Consider the following 24,357-nt stretch of genomic DNA (forward strand, 5'->3'; position numbering starts at 1 on the left):
CGGTCCCTACAGAAGGCAGATAAGGGTGGGGAGGGAAATATATCCTTGGTTGTGGGGTCAGATTGCAGGTGGCGGAAGTGCCAGAGAATGACACGTTGAATCCGGAGGTTAGTGGGGTGATACGTGAGGACAAGGGGGATTCTGTCTTTGTTTCCGTTGCCAGAAGATGCCAACGCATTGCTGAGAGCGTGTGCTTGAGCAGCCACAGAGAAAAACGTTTTTTGGAGGATCTGAATGTTCTGTATGTAGCGCTTGTCGCGGTCAGGGCCAAATTGGGATGGCCTGAATGTAGATGATGTCATTAATCAAGACTCTTTAGTTAATTATAAGTGCATATACGTGTACACACATTTTTTACACATAGAATACATATACAGACAAAAATACTAATAGCTTTAGCATATTAAATATTGGGGAATTTAATTAGATTCCCGTAGGCAGTCAACTCTAGGCACAGAGACAGTCTTAATAAGAAGTGTCCTTGAAAACCTAGGTAAGTGCCTGGTACCAACTATGCTAACGTTTGAAAGTCAGTAAAGTGTTGACAGGAAAGTCTGATCCTGCCATAATCAGACTTATATAATATGTAATTGCAATTACTTATGTCGGTATGCTGAAATTATAAGTGCAACTAAATAACGAATTTAGCTGAATTCCTCTAGACAAATGGCCCTAGATAGTAGAGAGAAGCCCCCATCTCGTCCGTGGGGGGCGGGGGGTTGGTGGTGGTATTGAAGGATAAATGATATAAATACCAAGGACTGAAGGACATATGACAAATGGTATAATCAAGGACTGGAGGACACATGACTTTTTTTCCCTGTAATTTCTGCAAGACCAGAAGCTCATGTTGCAGTAAATAGATATGAGTTGGAGATTTTCCTGATGCAAATAGCAGTATCTTTTTTTAAAAACTGGTTTTTAAAATATTTTAAAAGTACAGGTCATGAACTAGTTACTAATAAACCAAATGATACAAGAGAAATTTAATTACCTATAAAAGTCACAAAACGTAGAACATGCTATCATGAGGGACAATTCAAACAAGTATTGATGTATTTAAGGGACACCTAGATAAGCATGAGGGAGCAAGGAATACATGAATATTGCAATACCATCAGATTAAAAGGATTGGGAGCAGGCTGACGTGAAAGCTCTGAATTTCTATTGCACACAAATCACAGCTGGGGGTAGCAGTGACCCTAACACTGGGGCTAAGGGCCTAAATTCATGACCCACCTGCTCCAGAGATATGTCATAACAGGTCCGAATAAATTGATTGAAAATATCTATAACTCAGATTTTCTCAGCTGAGTTGCACTGGATGATTAGGGTTCAATCCTGTTCATTCAAAAGCACTTCAATATACAGAACTAATAGATTTTTTTTAAAAAATCACTAAACTTTTACTGCACTGCATTATTTCAATTACTTAATTACAAAGATTGGTTAATTTGCCTTTTAAGCACAAAAATAATGGCGATAATCTGTGGATACAAAATGGATTTAATGGACTCTCACATAACCTCTGAGAATATGAAGCTCTATCGTGAGCTTTCATGTTGAGATAATGCTATAATTAATAAACAAAGTTATCTCATTGTATTTAGGAACAAAGAGACAAGCGGGCTATTCAGCTTATTGAGCCTTCTCTGCCATTTAATATGGTCATAGCAGAAGGAACACTTCAATACCTTTTATCTACCCTATCCTCTAAACTTTCAGACACTGGTAATGAGGTACGTTAAACATATTCAAAAGACTGAGATTCCGCAGCCTTCTGTGGTGGAGAAATCCAAAGTTTCATGGACCCTTCAGTAAAAAGAACTCTCATCTCGGTCCCAATTTTCAATCAATAAGTGACAGCCACTTATTTTTAAGTTGAGCCCCATGATTCTAGACTCCTCAACCAGAAGACACATCTTACCTGACATCTTATCTACATCTGCCTTGTTTATTCCTTTAAGTAGTTTGTAGATATGTAGAAATTCTCTGGAGAATACAGGCTCAGTTTCTCAGTTTGTCCAATATCTTTGTGTAGGACAGTGTGGCCATACAAGAACAGATCTAGTGAAACTTCGTTGCATTTCCTCGTTGGCAACACTTTCCTTCCCGGGGTACTGTTAAGACAGGGAGGTCGAACCCCTCTGATAATTAAAATTGAAATAGACTGGGGGCTCGTGCTATGGTGGGAATAGAGGTCCCCTGCTAATAATTAAATCCAAAACACGAGGAAAAGCTCACCTCACCTAATCTGCTAAACTGTTACGGAGAAGGGGAGGTTAACTGAAAGAAGATTCCTGATGTTCACTTCATAAGTAACAAGGAACAATTTATTTATTTAACCCTAACAGTGAACAAATTAACAGAATTACTAACAAACCAAACAGTTCTCCCTTAACTACTAACTATTCCCTAACTGAACTAAGTACTACTGGTATGCTGTTCTAATAAACACAAGTCCCAATTTATATAAACCCACGTAATAAGAAAATAAATTAAAACTTAGTCTCTCAAAGTCTATATGCCTTTCTTCTGCTGTTCTCAAATCATAAGTGCCTTTCTTCCACTGATCTAACTGTCAGGGATGTTTTCTCTGTGAAGTCTTCTGTGAGGACTCTTAGCTAGAAGTGCCATGGTACCTTTTATGGATAGATGGCGTTTCCTTAGAGAGCTTAGCGATTTCTTGAGAGCTAGATGCTCATTTCTTAGATGGTGGTTCGCGCTCACACCGATTTTCAAAAATCCTCTCCTTCTATACCTTGGATGACATATCAATTATCTTACTATAGCATTGGTCTGAGGTTGTCAAAACCACCAGATTTAAATTCAATTGGCTTTCAATCACTGAGTGCTTTCCAATCACACAGTTTCAATGATACATGTTTCAATTTCAGAACTAGCTGTACCCCTTCAGCTGCTTAGGTACATTTTCTGTGTAAATCGCTAAGCTTGGAAAAGCATTTTACATCTTAAAGGAGCCATGCACTCTTCTCCCATATTGTTTTTTTTAAAAAACAAAAAAATTCTAGCTTCCTGCCTTCCAATTCATGATTACTGCACACAACTTCGCAACAGTATGGAGACCAAAATGGCGCAGAATACTCTAGGTATGGTCTAACCAAGCTCCTATACATTTGAAGCAAGAGTTCACTACTCCTATAGTTGAATTCTCTTGCAATAAAGACTGACATTCAACCAGCTTTCCAAATAGCTAGCTGCACCTGCATATTAGCTGGCCTTTAGTAACTTATTGATAAGGATATAGGAGATAGGTGCCTTTGTACATCTATACTTTCCAACATCTCACCATTTAAGACATATTCTGCACATATGTTTCTCCTACCAGAGATAGTAGGAACTACAGATGCTGGAGAATCTGAGATAACAAGGTCTAGAGCTGGATACACACAGCAGGCCAAGCAGCATCGGAGGAGCAGGAAGGCTGATGTTTTGGGCCTAGACCCTTCTTCAGAAATGGGGGAGGGGAAGGGGGTTCTGAAATAAATAGGGAGAGAGGGGGAGGCGGATAGAAGATGGATAGAGGAGAAGATAGGTGGAGAGGAGACAGACAGGTCGAAGAGGCGGGGATGGAGCCAGTAAAGGTGAGTGTAGGTGGGGAGTTCGGGTAGGGATAGGTCAGTCCAGGGAGGATGGACAGGTCAAGGGGGCGGGATGAGGTTAGTAGGTAGGAGATGGGGGTGGGGCTTGAGTGGGAGGAGGGGATAGGTGGGAGGAAGGACAGGTTAGGGAGGCGGGGACGAGCTGGGCTGGTTTTGGGATGTGGTAGGGGAGGGGAGATTTTGAAGCTTGTGAAGTCCCCCATCTCCTACCTACTAACCTCATCCCGCCCCCTTGACCTATCCGTCCTCCCTGGACTGACCTCTCCCCACCTACACTCACCTTTACTGGCTCCATCCCCGCCTCTTCGACCTGTCTGTCTCCTCTCCACCTATCTTCTCCTCTATCCATCTTCTATCCGCCTCCCGCTCTCTCCCTATTTATTTCAGAACCCCCTTCCCCTCCCCCATTTCTGAAGGGTCTAGACCCGAAACGTCAGCCTTCCTGATCCTCTGATGCTGCTTGGCCTGCTGTTCTTCCAGCTCTACACCTTGTTATCTCTGTTTCTCCTACCAAACTGGATAACTTATCAATATTTCCTACTATATTCCATCTGCTTATGTTCTTGTCTACTCACTAAGTCTGTCCAAATCCTCCTGAAGCCTCTCACCATTTTTTCACATATAATTCACAAATTTGGAAATATCACATGTAGCCTCTGTATCCAAACTACTGATATATACTGCAAATAACTGGGGCTCAAGTACTGATTCTTGTAATACCCCACAAAAGAATATTAACGAATCAAGTGGATTTATAAAACAATCAACAGTGAGATCGTCATTACCATGATTACCATTAGACTAGCTTTTAATTCTAGATTTTACTAAATTCAACTTTCACCATATGCCATAGCAGAATGTGAACCCATGACCCCTGATCATTTTTCTGGACCTCTGGATGACCAATCCAGTGACAAATCGCTACACCACTGTCTCTTCCCACCTCAACCACACCCCCTATCTCCCTCACCCCAAAACCTTCCGTCTCAACCAACACTTTCTGCCCCATGAATTTTTCCAGTGTAAACTTACTAATTCCAATTTTCTTCAGCTCCTCATTCTCCTTAGTTATTTTGATCTCTATCTATGGGAGATTTTATACCTTCCTCAATGCAAACAGAGATCTGTTATTTGTACTAGAATAACATCCTAAAATCTGAATTCTATCTCTTACCAAACAGCAAAAAAGCATGAGGAACAAAGTTCAAAGTTCAAAGACAGTAACAGCAAAATTCTTTGTTAATATCAGAAAGCCTCCTGCATCAAATGTTTTGCCTACATCCTCTAATTTCTTTCTTTCATTCCAGAAAGGAAGAACTGTTGTCCCTACAATTATAAATTTACAAAACCATTAAAGGATCTGTAAATTTTAAATCATTTACAGGACATTCTTCTGTACTTACATTTTTATGATTCTATGGAGATCAACTTTAACTTAAAAAAAACAAATCGATTTGCCACACTTAATTATGTAGACAACACTAAGCATGATACACAATGAACATCCCAAGGCACTCCACAGGAGCATTATAGATCAAAGTATGAAATGGAGCCACACAAATTAGGTCAGATGACAAAATGGGTTATTTTTAAGCAGCTTTCTAAAAGAAGGAATGCAGGGAAAAAGTGTTTTTTTTTAAATTCACTTATGTGACATGGACATTCATTGCCCATTCCTAGTTGCCCTTGAGAAGATGGTAGTGAGCTGCCTCTTGAATTGCTGCAATCTGCACACTGTAGGTTGACCCACAATGCCCTTACAGAGAGAATTCCAGAATTTTGACCCAGCAACAATGAAGGATTGGTGACATACTTCCAAGTCAGGATAGTGAGTGGCTTGGAGGGATCTTGCAGGTAGTGGTGTTCCCATGTATCTACTGCCCTTGTCCTTCTAGATGGAAGGGATCACGGGTGTGGAAGGTGCCGTGTAAGGATCTTTGGTGAATTTCTGCAGTGCACCTGGCTACTGCTGCTGGTGGTGACATATAAGGATGATATTCCCAGATCATCATCTGAGGAAACCAAAGGCACACCTACCAATAAAGCAGCTATTAAAATCAGGATAATCTAGATAAGCCTCCAGAATTAGAAGGGTAGATATCTAGAGAGCGTTCGGGTTGGAGGAGATTAACGATGTCAGGGAGGGTGAAACACGGAAAACAAGGATGAGACTTTCACAACCAAGCCATTGCTTGGTCATGAGCAAACATAGTAGCAAGTTCAGGGTGATGGGGATCTGGACATGATGCATGTTATGAAACTAGCAACAAAACCTTGGATGCCCCAATGTTTATAGAGGTTAAACATGGAGGATTAGCTAAGAGTGTACTGAAATACTTGAGTTACAGGCAATGAATGAGGGTTTAACGGAGACAGAAGTGGGATGACATTCGAGGTAGAAATAGGTGGTTTTAGGGATAAGACCATAAGACATAGGAGCAGAAATTAGGCCTTTCGGCCCAGTGAGTTTGCTCCGCCATTCAATCATGGCTGATAAGTTTCTCAACCCCATTCTCCTGCCTTCTCCCTGTAACCTTTGATCCCTTTAACAGTCAAGAACCTATCTATCTATCTATCTCTGTCTTAAATATACTCAATGACCTGGCCTCTACAGCCTTCTGTGGCTATGATTTGCAAAGATTCACTACTCTCTGGATGAAGAGGTTTCTCCTTATCTCTGTTCTAAAGGGTCTTCCCTTTGCTCTAAGGCGGTGCCCTGGTGTCCTGGTCTCTCCTGTCAACAGAAACATCTTCCCATCGGCCACTCTATTCAGGCCTTCAGTATTCTGTAAGTTTCAATTAGGTACCCCCTCATCCTTCTAAACACCACTGAGTATAGACCCAGAGTCCTCAACCATTCCTCATGTGTTAAGCCTTTCATTCCTGGGATCATTCTCGTGAAACTCCTCTGGACCTGCTCCAGGGCCAGTACATCCTTCCTAAGATGTGGGGCCCAAAATTGCTCACAATACCCTAAATGTGGTCTGACCAGACCCTTATAAAGCCTCAGAAATCCATCTCTGCTTTTATTTTTTGTCTTCTCGAAATAAATTCCAACATTGTATTTACCTTCCTGACTACAGACTCAACTGCAAGTTAACCTTAAGAGAATCCTGGACTAGGACTCCCAAGTCCTTTTGCACTTCAGATTTCTGAATTTTCTCCCCATTTAGAAAATAGTCCATACCTCTATTCTTCCTACCAAAATGCATGACCTTACACTTTCCCACATTTTATTCCATCTGCCATTTCTTTGCCCACTGTCTTAACCTGTCAAAATTCTTCTGCAGGCTCCTCGCCTCCTCAATACCAACTGTCCCTCCACCTATCTTTGAATCATCTGCAAACTTAGCCAGAGTGCCTCAGTTCCTTCATCTAGATCCTTAATGTAGAAAGTGAAAAGTTGTGGTCCCAACACTGGCTGTCGTCCCAAGAAGGACCCTTTTAAACCTATTCTCTGGCTGTCTGGCAGAAAGCAATCTTCTATCCATGCTAGTACTTTGCCTCTAATGTAATGGGCCCTTCTTACTCAGCAACCTCCTGTGTAGCACCTTGTCAAAGGCCTTCTGGAAGTCCAGGTAGATAACATTCATTGGCTCTCCTTGGTCTAACCTACTCATTACTTCCTCAAATAATTCTAGCAGATTTGTCAGGCATGAACCCCGCTTGATGAAGCCATGCTGACTTTGCTCTATTTTACCATGCACTTCCAAGCGTCCAGAAATTGCCCCTTTACAATGGACTCCAAAATCTTACCAACAACTGCAGTCAGGCTAATGGACCTGTGATTTCCCGTCTTTTGCCTTACTCCTTTCTTAAATTGGGGATGTGTGTTGTGTGTGTTACATTAGCGACTTTCCAGTCCTCTGGGTTCCTCTTTCTGACTCCAGCAATTCCTGAAAGATCACCACTAATGCCTCCACTATCTCTTCAGCTATGTCCTTCAGAACTCCGGGGTGTAATCCATCTAGGTCCAGGTGATTTATCTACCTTCAGACTTTTTAGTTTTTCTAGTACCTTCTCTCTGGTGATGGCCAGCATACTCACCACTGCCTTAACCCCGCTCTGACGCTCTTAAATTTTTAGGACGTTAGTGGTGTCTTCCACCATGAAGACTGACGCAAAGTACTTGTTCAGTTCCTCTGCCATTTCTTTGTTCCCCATTATTACTTCTCCAGCGTCATTTTCCAGTGGCCCAATGTCCACTTTTGCCTCTCTTTTGCCCTTTATATATCTAAAGAGACTCTTGCAATCTTCTTTTATATTACTGGCTAGCTTACCCTCATATTATCTTCTCCCTCCTTATTTCTTTTTTCAGTTGTCCTCGGTTGGTCGCTGTAGGCTTCCCAATGTCCTTGGCCACATTATACGCTTTCTCTTTTGCTTTTATGCTATCTCTGACTTCCCTTGTCAGCCACGATTGCCTTGTCCTACCTTTACTATGTTCTTTTTCCTAGGGATGAATTTTTGCTGTGTCTCCTGAATTACTCCCAGAAACCTCTGCCATATCTATTCCACCCTCCTGCTAGGCTCCTCTCCCAGAGAATTCTGGGCAGCTCTTCCTCATGCCTCTGTAGTTGCTTTTATTCAACTATGATACCATTACATCTGATTTCAGCTTCTCCCCCTTAAATTGCTGAGTAAATTCTATCATATTATGGTCACTAAGGGTTCCTTCACTTTAAGCTCCCTTATCAAGTTTGCCTCATTGCATATCACTAAATCCAGAATTAGCTTTTCCCTAGTGGGCTCCACAGCAAGCTGCTCCAAAAAGCCATCTCGTAGACATTCCACAATTCCCTTTTCTTGTGATCTACTTTCCTTGCATGAATGGCATGTTCATAGGAAAGAGATTGCAATTTTCAATTTCTGGTCATTCAATTGGAACACTCACTCAGTTATTCAATCAAGTGAAGTGAACAAGCCTACTTGAACACTCAGTTTCCTATTATTAGTAAATTACCACAATTTCACGAACATACTTCACAAGCAATTCCATAATGCTAAAGTGCAAAAATGGAGTTTTCAACTGAATATATTAAAACACTGATGCTTGATTAATTCATTTATGTGCCAAAGCTGCTTTTCATTTCTTGATGTGCAATTTTATATACACCTAAGTTTATTTCTTTTCCCATTAATTAGCGTCTTTATGATGTTTAAAATTTGACTGAGGCATAACTATAATAAAAAAAAATTCCCAACAAGAGTAATATGGGCCTTGAAAACTTAACTTTCTCTCTCCACTGAAGGGTGCCAGACCAACTGCATTTCTCCAGCATTTTCTGCATTTTATTTTCATCTTTTATTTCAGGTTTCCAGAATATGTAATATTTTGCTTTTATAAGATCTAACTAATTTCCAAGCTTCACAGATTGGATTTTCTGTTTAACAGAATACATTTTCAGTTACCTTCTTGACTGATGTACATCAAATAACGTGTCATCCTCATCATCATCTTCCTGATCTAAAGGCCGCATTTCCATGTTTTCGAGGTTTGTATTCAGTATACCATACTTCCGGTTCTTTCTGTGAATCCTTCTCACCCTAGATCAAAATTATGAGTTATTATAGTCATCTCATACAGATAATAAAATACCAGCAGTTAGTTTTAGCAACTCTGCTCATTTTTGATGGATGACATAACACAAGGTATTCATTTGTAATAGTTAGAAATGTGACTGTTCAACTCTGCAGAACATTTGGAAGTTCAACAGCAATCACTACATCCCATCCTGTTGCTGCTATTACATTAACAACTTGTCAACAAAAGTCACAGAATGCACTCAGGATGGAGAATTTCAGTGCCAATCTCCCAGACTTGCTCACTGAGCCAGCAGGATCCCAAGTGACATGGTTGACAGGTTGAAAGAGCCAACAATGGGGGGAAAAAAAATGATCTCATTGTTACCAATTTAACTCACAGGAGTATCTGCCCATTAGTGTCTTGGTCAGCGTGACCAACAGGCAGAGCTTGGAACAGTTGCCAGAACTGTTCAATAGCAATATTACTTATATTCAGAACAGATTAAGATCTTAAAACTTGGCAACTGTGAGCAACTTTGGATCAAAAAGCAGTAGCACACCTAGTATACCACAATCCACAACTTCACAGCATACCTCCCACTCTATTTTCATCAAGCTATAAACCCTGTCTCAATGAGTGTGCAGTAAAATAAGCCAGGACAGCACCAATATACCTGACAAAATAGTTGACACTTTGGTGAAGATACAACACAGGATTACATGCTTGCCAGCAGCATATTTAAACCAATGGATCTGATCAAAGCTCTGAAAATCTGTCAAATTGTGATGAGTGATTGTGAGCAATAAAACGACTAACTGGATGAGGAGGTTTCATGAATATCTCCATCTTGAATTACAGCAGAGGTTAGCAAACAAGTGCAAAAGACCAGGCTGAACATTTGCAACTATTTTTAAACAGAACTACAAAGTGGATCTGTTTCCTCAAGAAGTCCTCACCATCATTATGCCATTCTCCAGATAATGGAATTCACTTCACATGATATCAAGAACCAGCTAACCACAATGAATAGAAGGAAAGGTTATGGACCCCCAACAACATTCTGACTCATAACTATGTTGCAACTAAACTAGTCCAGTATAGTTACAACGGTGGCATCTATGTAACAAAATAAAAAAATTCCAATGGACAAATCCAATTTCAATTAGTGGACCATCAACTGAATAGCATTTTTAATAGTGCCATCAAGAAGCACTTACTCACCAAATACCTATATTCAGATGTTCAGCTTGGGTTCCACCAGGATCACCGAGTGCCACATTTAATTGCAGCTTTGTCCAAACACGAACATCAAGGCAACATTTGACAAACTGTGACAAACAGCCCCAGTTTAACTTAAGTCAATGGAAAACTCTGGGCTGGCTGGAATACAAATAGCCAGAGGCAAACTTCTTACACCAAGAGACGCTGCAGGAGTTTGTCAGGGCAATTCCTGATGTGCAAAGAGCTCCAGCTACTTCATGAATAAACTTCCCGCCATTATAAGACTTGCAGGCCAACCTTGACTCCAGGCTTGGGTGTCTACATCAGTGGCTGAGCATTCCAAAAACCTTAATGGAGATAAGACTTTAAACTTGAAGATCTGGATGTTTTCTTAGCTCTGTAACCAGGATGGTGCCAGAGAATGGCAACTTTGTACATTTTTCACGGCACTCGTATACTTCTATACTTCAGTATTCGTGACAATAAAATCTAATTCTAATTTTCTCACATTATGTTCGGCCACGTTTTTACCCACTCTCTTAGCTTATCCCTTACCCTGTGCAGATTGTGACATCATCACTACTTGTCTTCCCATCCATTTTTGTGTCATCAGCAAACTTTGCTAAAGTATGTTCACTTTGCTCATTCAAATCACTGATACATGGTAAATAATTGTGGCCCCACCACTGATCCCTTTGGCAGTTCACTGGTTATAGGTTGCCATTATTTATTAAATTTGCCTCATTACACATCAGCAGATACAAAATACCCTGGTCCCTGGATGGATCTACAATGAATTGTTCTATGAAATTTTCCTGAACACGCTACGAATTCTTCCTCATGGCTACCTCTGCCAATCTAACTAGCCAAATCTATATGATGATCGAAGTCACTTGGGATTAATGCACTACCTTCTTTACATGCCCTCATTATCTCCTAATTTATCCCCAGTCCTATCGAATAGCTACCCTGAAGGGGCCTGCAGACTACTCCTACCCGTGTGTCTTCCCCTTGTTATGTCCCGCCTCCGAACATGTGCAGTCTACATCTTTTGATCCAAAGCCATTTCTTGCTATCATACTTATTCCATCCTGTACTAACAATGTTAACACATCACCCTAACTTTCTACCTGTCCTTTCAAAAAGTCACATACCCTGAATATTTAGTTCCCAGCTCTGATCTCCTTGTAGCCACATCTCCATAATGGCTAATAACATCAATTAACCTGTATTTATGCTGTTAATTTGTTTTGAATACTAAACACATTCAAATAATGGGCAAAAAAAAAACCCATTAATTTTGTCTCTTTACCATTTGTTCCTCCTTTAATCATATTTATCACTGTCTTCTGTGTCTGTACACTGTCACTTTCTGTTCCACTCTGGGTATTGTTATCCAAATAGCTGCCCTGTAACACCCCTCTTAGATGACTACATTTCTCCTTATACCAGTACTGATGCCAGTATCACAGGAACTGAAACCCATTCCACACACACCAATCTTTAAGTCACACATTTAATTGCTTGACTTTATGTGCCCAATTCCAATTTGCCTGTGGCTTTGAGGAGCCAGTCCAGACATTATTACTGATTACTGATTTGCCAGAAATGTTTGAGCCTCAACACTTTCACATCTACCATTAAACTTGTAAAGTATGGACATGTATAGACTTTAATGCATTTACTTAATGAGAGGGTTAACAGCACGATACTAGAAACTATGTATTTGTTTCCAACTTAAGTTTATAACAATCCCTCTGGACTACTAGTTAGTGCTTTCTGCTCAAACTGTCAGCTTTACTTAGAATAGTACTGGGCTGGTGAATGGTAATGATTGCTACTCAATTTGACACTAAATACAAAATTTTCCCTCATTTTCATGCATTCCAAGATTCACAATCACCATATTAGTGATGTCATCATGCATTTGTCAACATACATGCAATTACATGATGAATATGGTGCACAATTTAAAACTTTTTTTAAGTTGTTGAGATCGTCACTGTTTTTCTTTATTTTTCTCACCTTTGATTTGGAACTGAGAGCCTAATTTGAGAATCAAACTTTGAAAAGCATCTTGGTTTGGAAAGGAGGAAAGAGCAAATTAACTGATGTTTGTTTATGGGAACTGGCCTGGAAAAGATAATTGCAGATTATTTATTGTCCTAAGAAACACTATGAAAGTAGTAACACCAAGTTTGCATTTAGGCTTAATGACAGCACTGGAAATTTATGCATCCATATCACAAAATCATAATATCTCTATGTTAAATCATTATCAGAATCTCAAAAGTTGATTCTGTTTTCAAATTGAGTTTAATATAAATTCTGCAAATGTTCACTTGTCAAATTCTTTGTGACCTTTGTTAAAATACAGAAATGTGTTATCCAGAAACTGTGACAGTAACTTGGGGCTGCCGCTAAGCACACTGCTTTTTTCTTGGCCCCTTGCTTTTTATCTTTAACTTCAATCATGTTCAAAATAAAAACCAAATATCTCTTAGTTTAGGCTCTAGAGGCTTGAGATCCAGTTCCCCTTTCACCACTTTTAAATTATTAAGCATAGCAATCTAAGTCAACTTTTAAAAAAAAATTTTAACTATAAACAGAATTTAATGTTTATTTTTAAATTAGTGGGGCTAAATATTGAAATATTTTCTGGGTCAACCATGTCCCTCAAGTGCAGTAAAATGCTTCGGAAGAAATTTATGGAACTCTCACAACATGACAGTCATCTCAGCACAGCTGAATTGCTGAGCTCCACACAACCAGAAACAAAAAAGCACAACACAACGTGGATTACCAACAACAAACGTTGCAAATAACAAGCAAACAGATATAACAATTCCTAGTGCAAGATCTGATATAGTCAATAAAAATCAGCCTATTACAACAGACACTTCAGTAGCATCCATCTGGAGTGGCTCAGAATAGTAATATGATGTAAACTGGGCCTAATAACATTCCACTGCACATTTCTACCAATTGGCCTGATGAGACAGCCTTCTATTTGCACACAAACTACAGCAAAGCTGTGAGGAGTTGACTGCAAGTTAAGGGGCCACTGACTCAAGGCATTATCTTGAAACTTAAATGCCATTTGTACTCCTTAGCTTCAAGTTTTACATCTCAAGTACATGTTCAGGACACTTGCATGAACAAAGCGTCCATCCTCACACCATTTTTTCACATCACCTTAGCAAATCCTCCCCAGAGAAATCGACAAGAGACCCTTCACTTGTTCAACAAACTAGGAATTTCCTCCACTCAGTACATCACAGGGGAGGTGACAGTAATTGTCCTTGGTATCAATAATGTGGAGGTGCTGGTGTTGGACTGGGGTGGGCAAGCTTAAAAAAAAAAATCACAGGACACCAGGTTATAGTCGAACAGGTTTATTTGAAGACGCACAAGACTCCGAAAGCTCATGTCATCAAATAAACCTGTTGTACTATAACCTGGTGTCCGGTGATTTTTGGCCTTGTTGACATCAAGCACACATTTGACTAAATGTGACATCAAGGAGCCCGAGCAAAACTAGAATCAACAGAAGTCAGGAAAAGCTCTCTGTTTATTGTCTGCTTAATGTTTATTTTTAAATTAGTGGGGCTAAATATTGAAATATTTTCTGGGTCAATCATTTTCTTCAAGTGCAGTAAAATGCTTCAGATGAAATTTATGGAACTTTCATAACATGAAAGTCATCTCAGCACAGCTGAATTGCTGAGCTCCACACAACTAGAAACAGAAAAGCACAATACAACGTGGATTACTAATAACGAACATTGCATATAACAAGCAACCAGTTTGTCACACCTAGCACAAAGACAGACAGAATGACTTTCCATCCATCATAGTTCAGAGGTTGGGACAGCACAATGTTTAGTACCATTCACGATTCCTTAGGTACTGAAGCAGCCATATCCAAGCATAGCAAAATCTCGACAATGTCCAGGCTTGGGCTGACAAGTGGCAAGTAACATTCATGCCACAGAAATGCCAGGGAATGGTCATCTCAGAGAATATAACCATTGCCCCTAGACTGTCAATGCCATTACTTTAACTAAACAGCCAACTGTCAATATCCTAGGCAATGACAAGTCATATAAATCCTGTGACGACAAAGAGGGATTCAAAGGCTATGCATCCTATAGTGATTCCCTGAAGCATGTACATCATGTATACCGAACTTGGCAAGATTGATGGAATTCTCTCTATTTGCCCGGATGACTGCATTTCCAAAAACACTCAAAAAGCTTTAGGTCAACCTGGACAATGCAGCTTGCTTGATTGACACCATATCCCAAATGTTCACTCCTATCAAAAGATGCATTGCAGAAATTCACCAAGGACCCTTAGACACAACCTTCCAACACACAACCACTATCATCTAGAAACAGAAGGTACAGGTGAACGTTATCACTTGCAAGTGCACCTCCAAGCCACACACCATCCAGATTGGGAAATTTATCACCATTCCTTCAACATCCCCGTGTCATAATCCTGGAAATCCCTGTCTAACAGCATTGTTGGTCTACTATAGCACATGAACAGCAGCAGTACTAGAAAAGGACCCAAAGAGATGGATAAACCATTTGTGGTTAACAAAGGTGGTCAAGGAGAGGATCCAGTCAAAGCAAAGGCACACAAAGTGACAAAGATAAATGGGAGACCAGAGGATTTTTGAGGAACCAGCAGCAGATAACTTAAAAAAAACTAATCAAGGGGAAAAAAATTATTCAATGAATATAAATTGGCCAGAAATATAAAAGCAAACAGCAAGAGCTTCCATGGGTATATAAAAACAGAGAAGCTAAAGTAACAGAGACCTTTGGAAGATGCAATTTGGAAATGAACAACAGGGAGCAGGGATGATAATTTAAACCAATATTTTGCATCAGTTGCATGGTGGAGGACACTATAAACATTCCAAAGATAGCAGATAAGCAAGGTGCCAAGGAGAGGAAAGATCTTGTAATAGTCTCTACTATGAGGGTCAACGTATTTCAAACTAATAGGATTAAAGTCACAGGATCTGATGGCCTGTATCCAAAGATTTTAAAGGAAGTGGATGCAGAAACAGTTGACGCATTGACCAAACTATTCCAGACCTCACTAGATTCTGGGAAGGATCTAGCAGAGTGGAGTACCCGTACTCTAATGGTCTGAGCAAGAAGCGAGGGGGGAAATTATGAGCCAGTTAGCCTAATATTTGTCGTTGGGAAATGTTAGAGTCCATTAAGGAAAAAATTGCAGAATATTTAGAAATGCTTAACATAGAACAAAATCAGCATAGCTTTTCACAAGGGAAATCAGTTCTGACAAATTTATAGAGTTGTTTGATACATAAATAGCAGAGTTGATAACAGGAAACTTGGATTTGGATTTCCAGAAGGCATTTGATAAGGTGTCACATAAAAGATTCACTGAGTGGGCAAAAACTTGGCGGTGGAGTTTATGCACTTTGATAGTTTTTCCAATCAAAGGCAGATTATTTAAACAGAGAGCCTCAAGGAAAGTGCAAAACAAGGGATCTGGATGTTCTTGTGTGTGAAACAAAGTTAGCATGCAGGTGCAGCAAATATGTAAGAAAACAAATGGAACTTTGTGCCTTATTGCTAGGGAGTCAGAATTTAATAGGGAGGTCTGTAAGGGTGTTGGTGAGGAACGCACCTGGAGTGCTGCATACAGTTTTGGTCCCATATTTAAGAAAAGATATACTGGCATTGAAGACAGTTCAAAAGAGAGATTCACCACACTGATACCTGGGATGTTAAGTCAACCCCTTTAAGAACAGCAAACAGATTAGGACCTTATTAATTAGAAATTAGAAGAATGAGGGTTGATCTTATTGAAACAGAAGATTCTGAGAGTTCTGATGAAAGGTCACTGAACTCGAAACATTAACTTTGCTTCTTCCTCTAAGGTGCTGCCAGAGCCTCCGAGTTTCTCTAGCACTCTGTTTTTGAAATTCTAAGGGGGCTTGACAGGGTAAATGTTGAGACGTTTTCAGTAGTGGAGGAATCTTAAACAAGGGGACATAGTTACAGAAAAATGGGATACACATTTAATACTGATGTGAAGGCAGTGAGTATCTGAAATTCTTTATCCCAGAGTGTTGAAGGTTAGATTACAAATTATTTAATCAGGAAGTAGACAGACTTTTCCAAATATCAGGGAGTTGAGAGCTATGTTGTGCTGGCACAAAAGAGGAGTTGAGGCCTGAGGCAGATCAGCCACGATCTTGTTGAATGGTGGAGCAGACATGAGGGGGCAAATAGCCTCCTCCTACTCTTATTTCTTATGTACCCAGTAGGCAGCTCAACACTACTTCTGAAGGGCAACGAGGGATAGGCAACAAAAAGCCCATAAGCTATTACTGAATTTTAAAAAAAGTAAAGAAGGAACTACAACATTGGATAGGGGTCCCCAAGATAAGCAAATTGGAAGAGGAGGGAGATAACTTGTGGGAAAAAAAACTTACTCTTAGGTCATCAGACAAAGAGGAACAAGGCAGAAATGTATTATATTATAACTGGGTATTTACATGGACAGAAATAAAATTACACACACAAAACATTAAATATACAATAACTGTACAAACAAATAGTTTAGAGATAGTAGGAACTGCAGATGCTGGAGAATCCGAGACAACAAGGTGCAGGGCTGGATGAACACAGCAGGCCAAGCAGCATCATAGGAGCAGAGAGGCTGACGTTTCGGGCCTAGACCCTTCATCAGAAAAGGGGGAGGGGAAGGGGGTTTTGAAATAAATAGGGAGAGAGTGGGAGGCGGATAGAAGAGGGATAGAGGAGAGGATAGGTGGAGAGGAAACAAACAGGTCGAAGAGGCGGGGATGGGGCCAGGAAAGGTGAGTGTAGGTAGGGAGTTAGGAAGGGGATAGGTCAGTCCAGGGAGGACGGACAGGTCAAGGGGGCGGGATGAGGTTGGTCGGTAGGAGATGGAGGTGCGGCTTGAGGTGGGAGGAGGGGATAGGTGGGAGGAAGAACAGGTTAGGGAGGCAGGGACGAGCTGGACTGGTTTTGGGATGCGGTAGGGGGAGGGGAGATTTTGAAACTTGTGAAATCCACATTGATACCATTGGGCTGCAGGGTTCCCAAGCAGAATATGAGTTGCTGTTCCTGCAACCTTCGGGTGGCATCGTTGTGGCACTGCAGGAGGCCCAGGATGGACATGTCGTCTGAGGAATGGGAGGGGGAGTTGAAATGGTTCGCGACTGGGAGGTGCAGTTGTTTGTTGCGAACCGAGCGTAGGTGTTCTGCAAAGCGGTCCCCGAGTCTCCGCTTGGTTTCCCCGATGTAGAGGAAGCCACACTGGGTACAGCGGATGCAGTATACCACATTGGCAGATGTGCAGGTGAACATCTGCTTGATGTGGAAAGTCTTCTTGGGGCCTGGGATGGGGGTGAGGGAGGAGGTATGGGGGCAGGTGTAGCACTTCCTGCGGTTGCAGGGAAAAGTGCCGGGTGTGGTGGAGCTGGAGGGGAGTGTGGAGCGGACAAGGGAGTCACAGAGAGAGTTGTCCCTCCGGAAAGCAGATAAAGGTGGGGAGGGAAAGATGTCTTTGGTGGTGGGGTCGGATTGCAGATGGCGGAAGTGTCGGAGGATGATGCGTTGGATCCGGAGGTTGGTGGGGTGGTACGTGAGGACGAGGGGGATTCTTTTTTGGTTTTTATTGCGTGGACGGGGTGTGAGGGATGAGGTGCGGGAGATGTGGGAGACACGGTTGAGGGCGTTCTCGACCAGCGAGGAGGGGAAGATAGTTTAGTTTTGCAAAGAAAAAGCTACTTCAAATTTTACTCCTGAACAATGTGAGTGTTTTATGGGTCTTTGCTAAACACTATATTGAAAATATAAGCAGAGAATGCTGGAGAAACTCAGCAAGTCAAGCAGCACCTATGGTAAGTTAAACAGAGTTAACATTCAGTCCCAACGTCCAAGGTTTCCAGAACGGTCTTTGGAGTTGAAAGATTAATATTGTTTATCTTTCCAAGATGCTGCCAGACCCACTGATTTTCTCCAGTATTCTGAATTTATTTGAGATCTCCAACATAGGCAGCATTTTGTTTTTATTGTCAACATTCTTTTCCTCATCCACAGGCTGAGTCAGGATTTAACAAAATTGAGCTACATTACTCATGTACATAGAGACACATCGAAATTTTAGTGCTTACATTTTGCAGTAACGTTCATACCAACTGATTTCAAAATCTTGACAAGATTACTGCCTTTAATTTCTCCTACTCCGCCAATCAATAACAAAAATAACAGATGCTTTAGTCAAATATGACACATTAACATTTAAACTGCAAGCAGATTCAGAGAATCTGCAGATCACCACGTTGATTGATGCTGAAAGATTACTTCTTATACTGAAACAGAAACATAGAAAACAGGAGTAGTCAGCCCTTCAAGCCTGCTCCACTATTCAATACGAACAAGGCTTATTATCCAATTCAGTACTCTTTTCCTGCTTTGTCCCCATACCCTTTCATCCCTTCAGCCCCAAGAGCTATATCTAATTCCTCCTTGAAAACATTCACAGGCTCACTTCTCTGCAGATGAAGAAATTTCTACATATCTCAGTTCTAAATGGTTCACCCCATACCTGGCTGCTCACCATTGGGCACATTCTTCTTGTTTTTACCTTCATATCTAGTCCTGTTAGGATTTTACTGGGTTCTAGGAGATTCCCTGGCCCAATTCATCTAAACTATTACAAATATAATCCTAACTGATCTAGAATCTCTTCATATGTCAGTCCTGCTCTCTCAACAATCAGTCTGTTATACCTTCGCCCTCCATAGCCAGAACATCCTTCTCCAAATAAGGAAGCCAAAACTGCACACAATACTCCAGGTCTAGTATCACCAAGATATCCTTGCTCCAGTACTTGTATTTCCTTGCTTTGAAGGCCAATATAGCATTTACCTTCTTCACCTGCATGGTTACTTTCAGTAACTGGTGTAACAAGGACATCCAGTTCTCGTTGCACCTTGCCCTTTCCCAATCTAACACCATTCAGACAATAATCTGCCTTTCTGTTTTGCTACTAAAGTGGACAACCTCATATTTATCCACATTATACTTCGTACACCATACAATCGTCTACGCACTCAACTTGTCTAAATCACAATGAAGCATCTCTACATCCTCCTCACAGTTTGCTATCCCACCAAGCTTTGTGTTGTCTGCAACCTTGGAGATATTACATTTAGTTCCCTCATCTAAATCATTTATGTATAATGTAAATAACTGGGATCGATGCTCCCTGTGGTACCCCACTATTCATTTTTCTGAGAGGCAGACAGCGACCTATCTATACCTACTCAGTTTCCAGTCTGCCAACCAGTTCTCTGTCGCTACATTACCCTCAATCCCATGCGTTTTAAATTTTACATACTAATCTCTTGTGTGACCTTATCGAAGGCTTTCTGAAATTTTAAGTAAACCACATCCTCTCATTCCTGTTAGCAACTCTACAAGATACACGTTGAGAAAAATATTCTAATGATCAATAAAGCCACAGAAACATTAGGGATAGCATTTAAATTTTCCTACATTGCTGTAAATTACAATCAATTGTGCTCTAGATTTGTCAGAAGCAGAGAGTTTCAACCAGTTAGACTTTTTGAGTTTTCAAATATTTTATTCACAAAACTTGCTAGCAATGCGCATTTATAACTGCAGAAAAGGCAACAGTAGATTTGGCACTCTGATGAATACAAGACGAACAATTTTGTTATAACTAATGTTACAAGACTGAGAAGTAAGATGAATTACAGTGAACTCAACATCAAATTAGAGAAATAAAGAGAAAGGAAGAAACAGAATGACATAGTACTACACAAAAGATTTGTAAGCAAAGTATTGCTCTTGGAATAAAAAGGGCCAGTAGCAACATGGATACAAAATTGTGATTTGAAAGGACTTCCATCATTGGCATTTTTTGAGGACTTGTTTGAAAGATTGTGAAAATTGGTCCATTTGATGTACTGAGGATCACTGAGATTTACTTTTTTCCTTTAAAGGTCACTGAACAGACACGCTGGACACTATTTTACTAAAAAAGGACAGAATAGAAATGACGTGACATAAGCAAACTGCTTCTATCTGCTGAAAAATCGCATGTTTGAGTTTATGGCTGTCAGAGGTGTGACCATTTGATAACATTTTGGGGTTTACCTAAAATATTTGCCACCTTGCTGAGAAACCTTCCTTAGGATCTGTATGAGAACTGAAAAAGTTATTTCTCCCAAAAGATTTCCTGAAGACTCACCTCAACATCTTGAAGAGATCCAGAGGAAAACTCTGTGTCCAGTGACCTGTCTATATGTACAAGGGCACCAGACTGAAAGCAATCTAGCTCATTTTACCTCTTACCCCTTCATTGTTTGAGAATCAACAATGACTCTGGCCAAAGCATTTTCTTCTAAAGTTAATGTTCAGAGAAAGGTTCCTTGTTTTAACTTATCTTTACTTGTATGTGAATGGTGGGGTCATTTATAAGCGTAAATATTAATATAATTTTATATTTCAAACTGTCTGCAGTCAGAAATTGCTAGAAAAGTTCAACAGGTCTGGCCACAGCTGTAGAGAGAAATCAGAGTTAACATTTCGGATCCAGTGACCCTTCCTCAGTTCTGCATTCCTCTAATCTTGGGTATGGCAGACGTCTAAGTGATGGGAAATAAAGAAACAAGCACTGTTGCTTGTTGATTGGAGAAAGGTTTAGACTAGGATTCACTAGGGTTCAGTGCTGGCCTTGTTGTTCCTGATAAATATTAGCCTTCAACTTCAATGAGGGTGCAATTTCCAATATGCAAATAGTACAAAACTTAGAGACATTATGAACACTGAAGTATAGAACTTCAAAAAGGCAAGCAATTAGTGCAATGTGTAGACTAGTAGCACAAGAAATTCCCGATGAAAGTGTGGAGTGATTCATTTTGGTACAAAGAAAACAGATAGGCAGTATAAACTAAAAGGGTACATTTTAACGAGAGTGCAGGAGTAGAGACCTGGGTGTAAGTGTGCATGTGTCAATGAAGGTGACAGGACAGGCTAAGAAAGTAATTAACAATGTATCCTAAGTTCTGTAAGTTATCAGTTATGAGATAGTTAAAACAACCTCCTTGCTGTTCTATCTTTGCGTAAAACACTGGCTCAGTGTGAACTGAACTACTGTGTCCAGTTCTTAGCGCTGCACTTTATCTGAACAAAATGAAAGCATTAAGAACATGCAGAAAGAATCCACGAGGATGATTTCAGATATGAAGAACTTCAATTACACAAGATGTCTGGCAAAGTTGGAATTGCTTTCTTTTGAGAAAAGAAGGTTGACAGAAGATTTGATAGATGTACGTAAAATTGCAAGGGCTCTGGACATGATGAATATGGAGAAACTGTTCCCACTGGTGAAAGGAACGACACAGAGTACTGATTTGAGGTCACTGGCAGAGCAGCAATGGAGAATCAAAGAGAAACCTTTTCTGCATAGAGTGGTTATGATCTGGGATACACTGCTTGTGTACTGCAGGTAAGTTCTATTCAGCTTATTCAAGAGGGAAATGAATTATCTAAAATTAAGGTACACAGGGAGAAGTTTGGGGGAAACGGCACCAGGTGAATTGCTCATTCAGATGTGGCACAGAGAATGTGGCTAAAAGGCTTCATTTCAGAGCTGTAATGATTTTGAGATTTGCTCTTATTGTTGCAGTCTTGCTGGTTCTCCCCAGTCCATCCTGGGCTACCATCAGTGTTGAACTGAAGCAGTAATATGGCTCTAGATGAGAAACCCTCTCTCTCTCTCACCTGATGGTCCTCACCACGAAGTACACAATGACTAAGGCGGTGACAGCGACCAGCACATAGAGAGCCCGCTGAATCATCATGGTCTGTTCATCAGCGGATACACTGCTGTTGTACTCGACATCCTTGATGGGTTTATCTCCGGCCTCCAGCCCGGGGGTGCTACCGTTATTGTTATTGTTGCTGCTGCTGTTGCTGTTGTTGATTTGCAGCATAAGGCCCAACACGATCCGGCTTCCCAGCGACTTCCAGGACATCCTCACATTTAGCACCGCGTCTCCGGCCCGCATCAGCGGACAGAGCCAGAGTAACCGAGGCGCCAACGACCACATGGCAAAGCGGCGGCTCGAGCTCAGTGTAAGCCTCCCCCCCAACTCCCGGCTCGAGGCCCCCGGCCTGCGGCTGTTACTGAGGGAGCACGAGCGGCGCTCACACAGAAACCGGAAGTGGAGCCGCTTGTTTTATTTTCTCCAGAGAATCCGCCACGTGTAGAATAAACGGGAGATCATGGAAATCCGGACTGGATTACAGTTTACACCCGAACTGGAACAGAGTCAATTCCCGGTCTGGAATAGTGGAATGCAGTTCAATGAATATGGTCCTGTCCTCAGCACCATATAGAAATGTCCTGTACTGCCACAGCCTGCCCTGTCCTCTGCACCAAGCAGAAATATCTTATAATCCAGTAACCTGTCAGGTCCTCTGTTGTGGACATGATTTATTGAAATTTAGCACCCTGTTCTGTCATCTGTACTGTACAGAAATGTGTTACAATTCAGCACAGTAGTCTTTCATCTGTAAAGCGAGGGATGTATTTACAATGTAGCAACTGTCCTGTCCCCTGTAGTGGACATAATTTATTACAATCCAGCACCCTGTTCTGTTCTCTGCATTAGATAGAAATGTATTACAATCCATCAGCTTGTCCTGTGCTGTCCTCCTTACCAGTAGAATTGTAATACACTACAGCAGCCTGTCCTAGTATCTATGCTGGGCACATATTTTTTACAGGAAAGATGTGGAAGCGTTGGAAAAGGTGCAGAGGAGATTTACCAGGATGTTGCCTGGAATGGAGGGAAGGTCTTACGAGGAAAGGTTGAAAGAGCTAGGGCTTTTCTCTTTAGAATGACGAAGGATGAGAGGTGACTTGATAGAGGTGTACAAAATGATCAGAGGTATAGATAGAGTAGACAGCCAGAGACTTTTTCCTAGGGTGGAGGTAGCTATTACGAGGGGGCATAGTTTTAAAGTGAGTGGAGGTAGATATAGGGGAGACGTCAGAGGTAGGTTCTTTACTCTGAGAGTGGTCGGGGCGTGGAATGCATTGCCGGAGCGGGTAATGGAGTCGGCCTCATTAGGGGCATTTAAGCGGCTATTAGATAGGCATACGGATGATAGTATAATGTAGGGGTGGAGGTTAGATAGACCTTAGGATTAGGGTAAAAGTTCGCCACAACATTGTGGGCCAACGGGCCTGTACTGTGCTGTGCTGTTCTATGTTCTATGTTCTATATTCACTACAGTCCAGCAGCCTGTCCTATCTTCTTGTCCCATGGATGAATATATTACAATCTATCAGCCCTGTATTTGACACAAAAGTAAATCTCTGGATTACTACATGAGCTAAGAGCCAAATGGGGAAGGGGAAATAAGATTAGTGTGACTCAAAGATGGCGATTGGAAAAATAGGTTTCATTACATTCAGCCCATCAAGTCTACCCTGTCATTCAACAGGGTTATGGCTGATTGAATACTTTGATGCCTTTTACCCACCCCCATCCACAAAGCCCTGTGTGCCATTGGTAATCAGGCAATAGTATAAAGTAGCAGTACAGGTAATAATAATCAGGGTGACAGAGCATACAAGCAACAGCATGGACCAGCACATATGTTCAAGGTAGGGAAAATTTCTAAAAGGATAGAATTTCTAAAAAGATAGAATTAAATGCTGCATTCATACAAAGATATCAATGAACTAAGCACAAATTACACGTGATACCAAGTTTAGCAGGAATATGTGTTGCGAGTAAGATGTAAAACATTTACAGGAAGGATATGGACACACTTAGTGATTGGGCAAGAATATAGCAGATGAAGATGAAGTATAATGTGGAAAAATGGGGTTTCATCATCATATTGTAGGACATTATTGGTG

The 24,357-nt window shown here is 40.9% G+C and overlaps 1 protein-coding gene across 1 annotated transcript in view; it reads right to left on the reverse strand.

The window, feature by feature from the left end:
* The window catches only part of LOC109929710 (membrane protein FAM174A), a 29,655-nt gene extending 6,761 nt beyond the window's left edge, over nt 1-22,894 (reverse strand). The window contains exons 1-2 of the mRNA XM_020529275.2: nt 22,206-22,894; nt 9,036-9,170 (exon numbers count right to left, since the gene is read on the reverse strand). Of these exons, the coding sequence (XP_020384864.2) occupies nt 9,036-9,170; nt 22,206-22,534 (464 nt within the window). The 5' untranslated portion in view covers nt 22,535-22,894. The remainder of the gene's footprint in view (nt 1-9,035; nt 9,171-22,205) is intronic.
* Nucleotides 22,895-24,357: the final 1,463 nt, after the last annotated feature.

This window comes from Rhincodon typus, chromosome 3, assembly GCF_021869965.1.
Source record: "Rhincodon typus isolate 14 chromosome 3, sRhiTyp1.1, whole genome shotgun sequence".
Classification (NCBI taxonomy): domain Eukaryota; kingdom Metazoa; phylum Chordata; class Chondrichthyes; order Orectolobiformes; family Rhincodontidae; genus Rhincodon; species Rhincodon typus.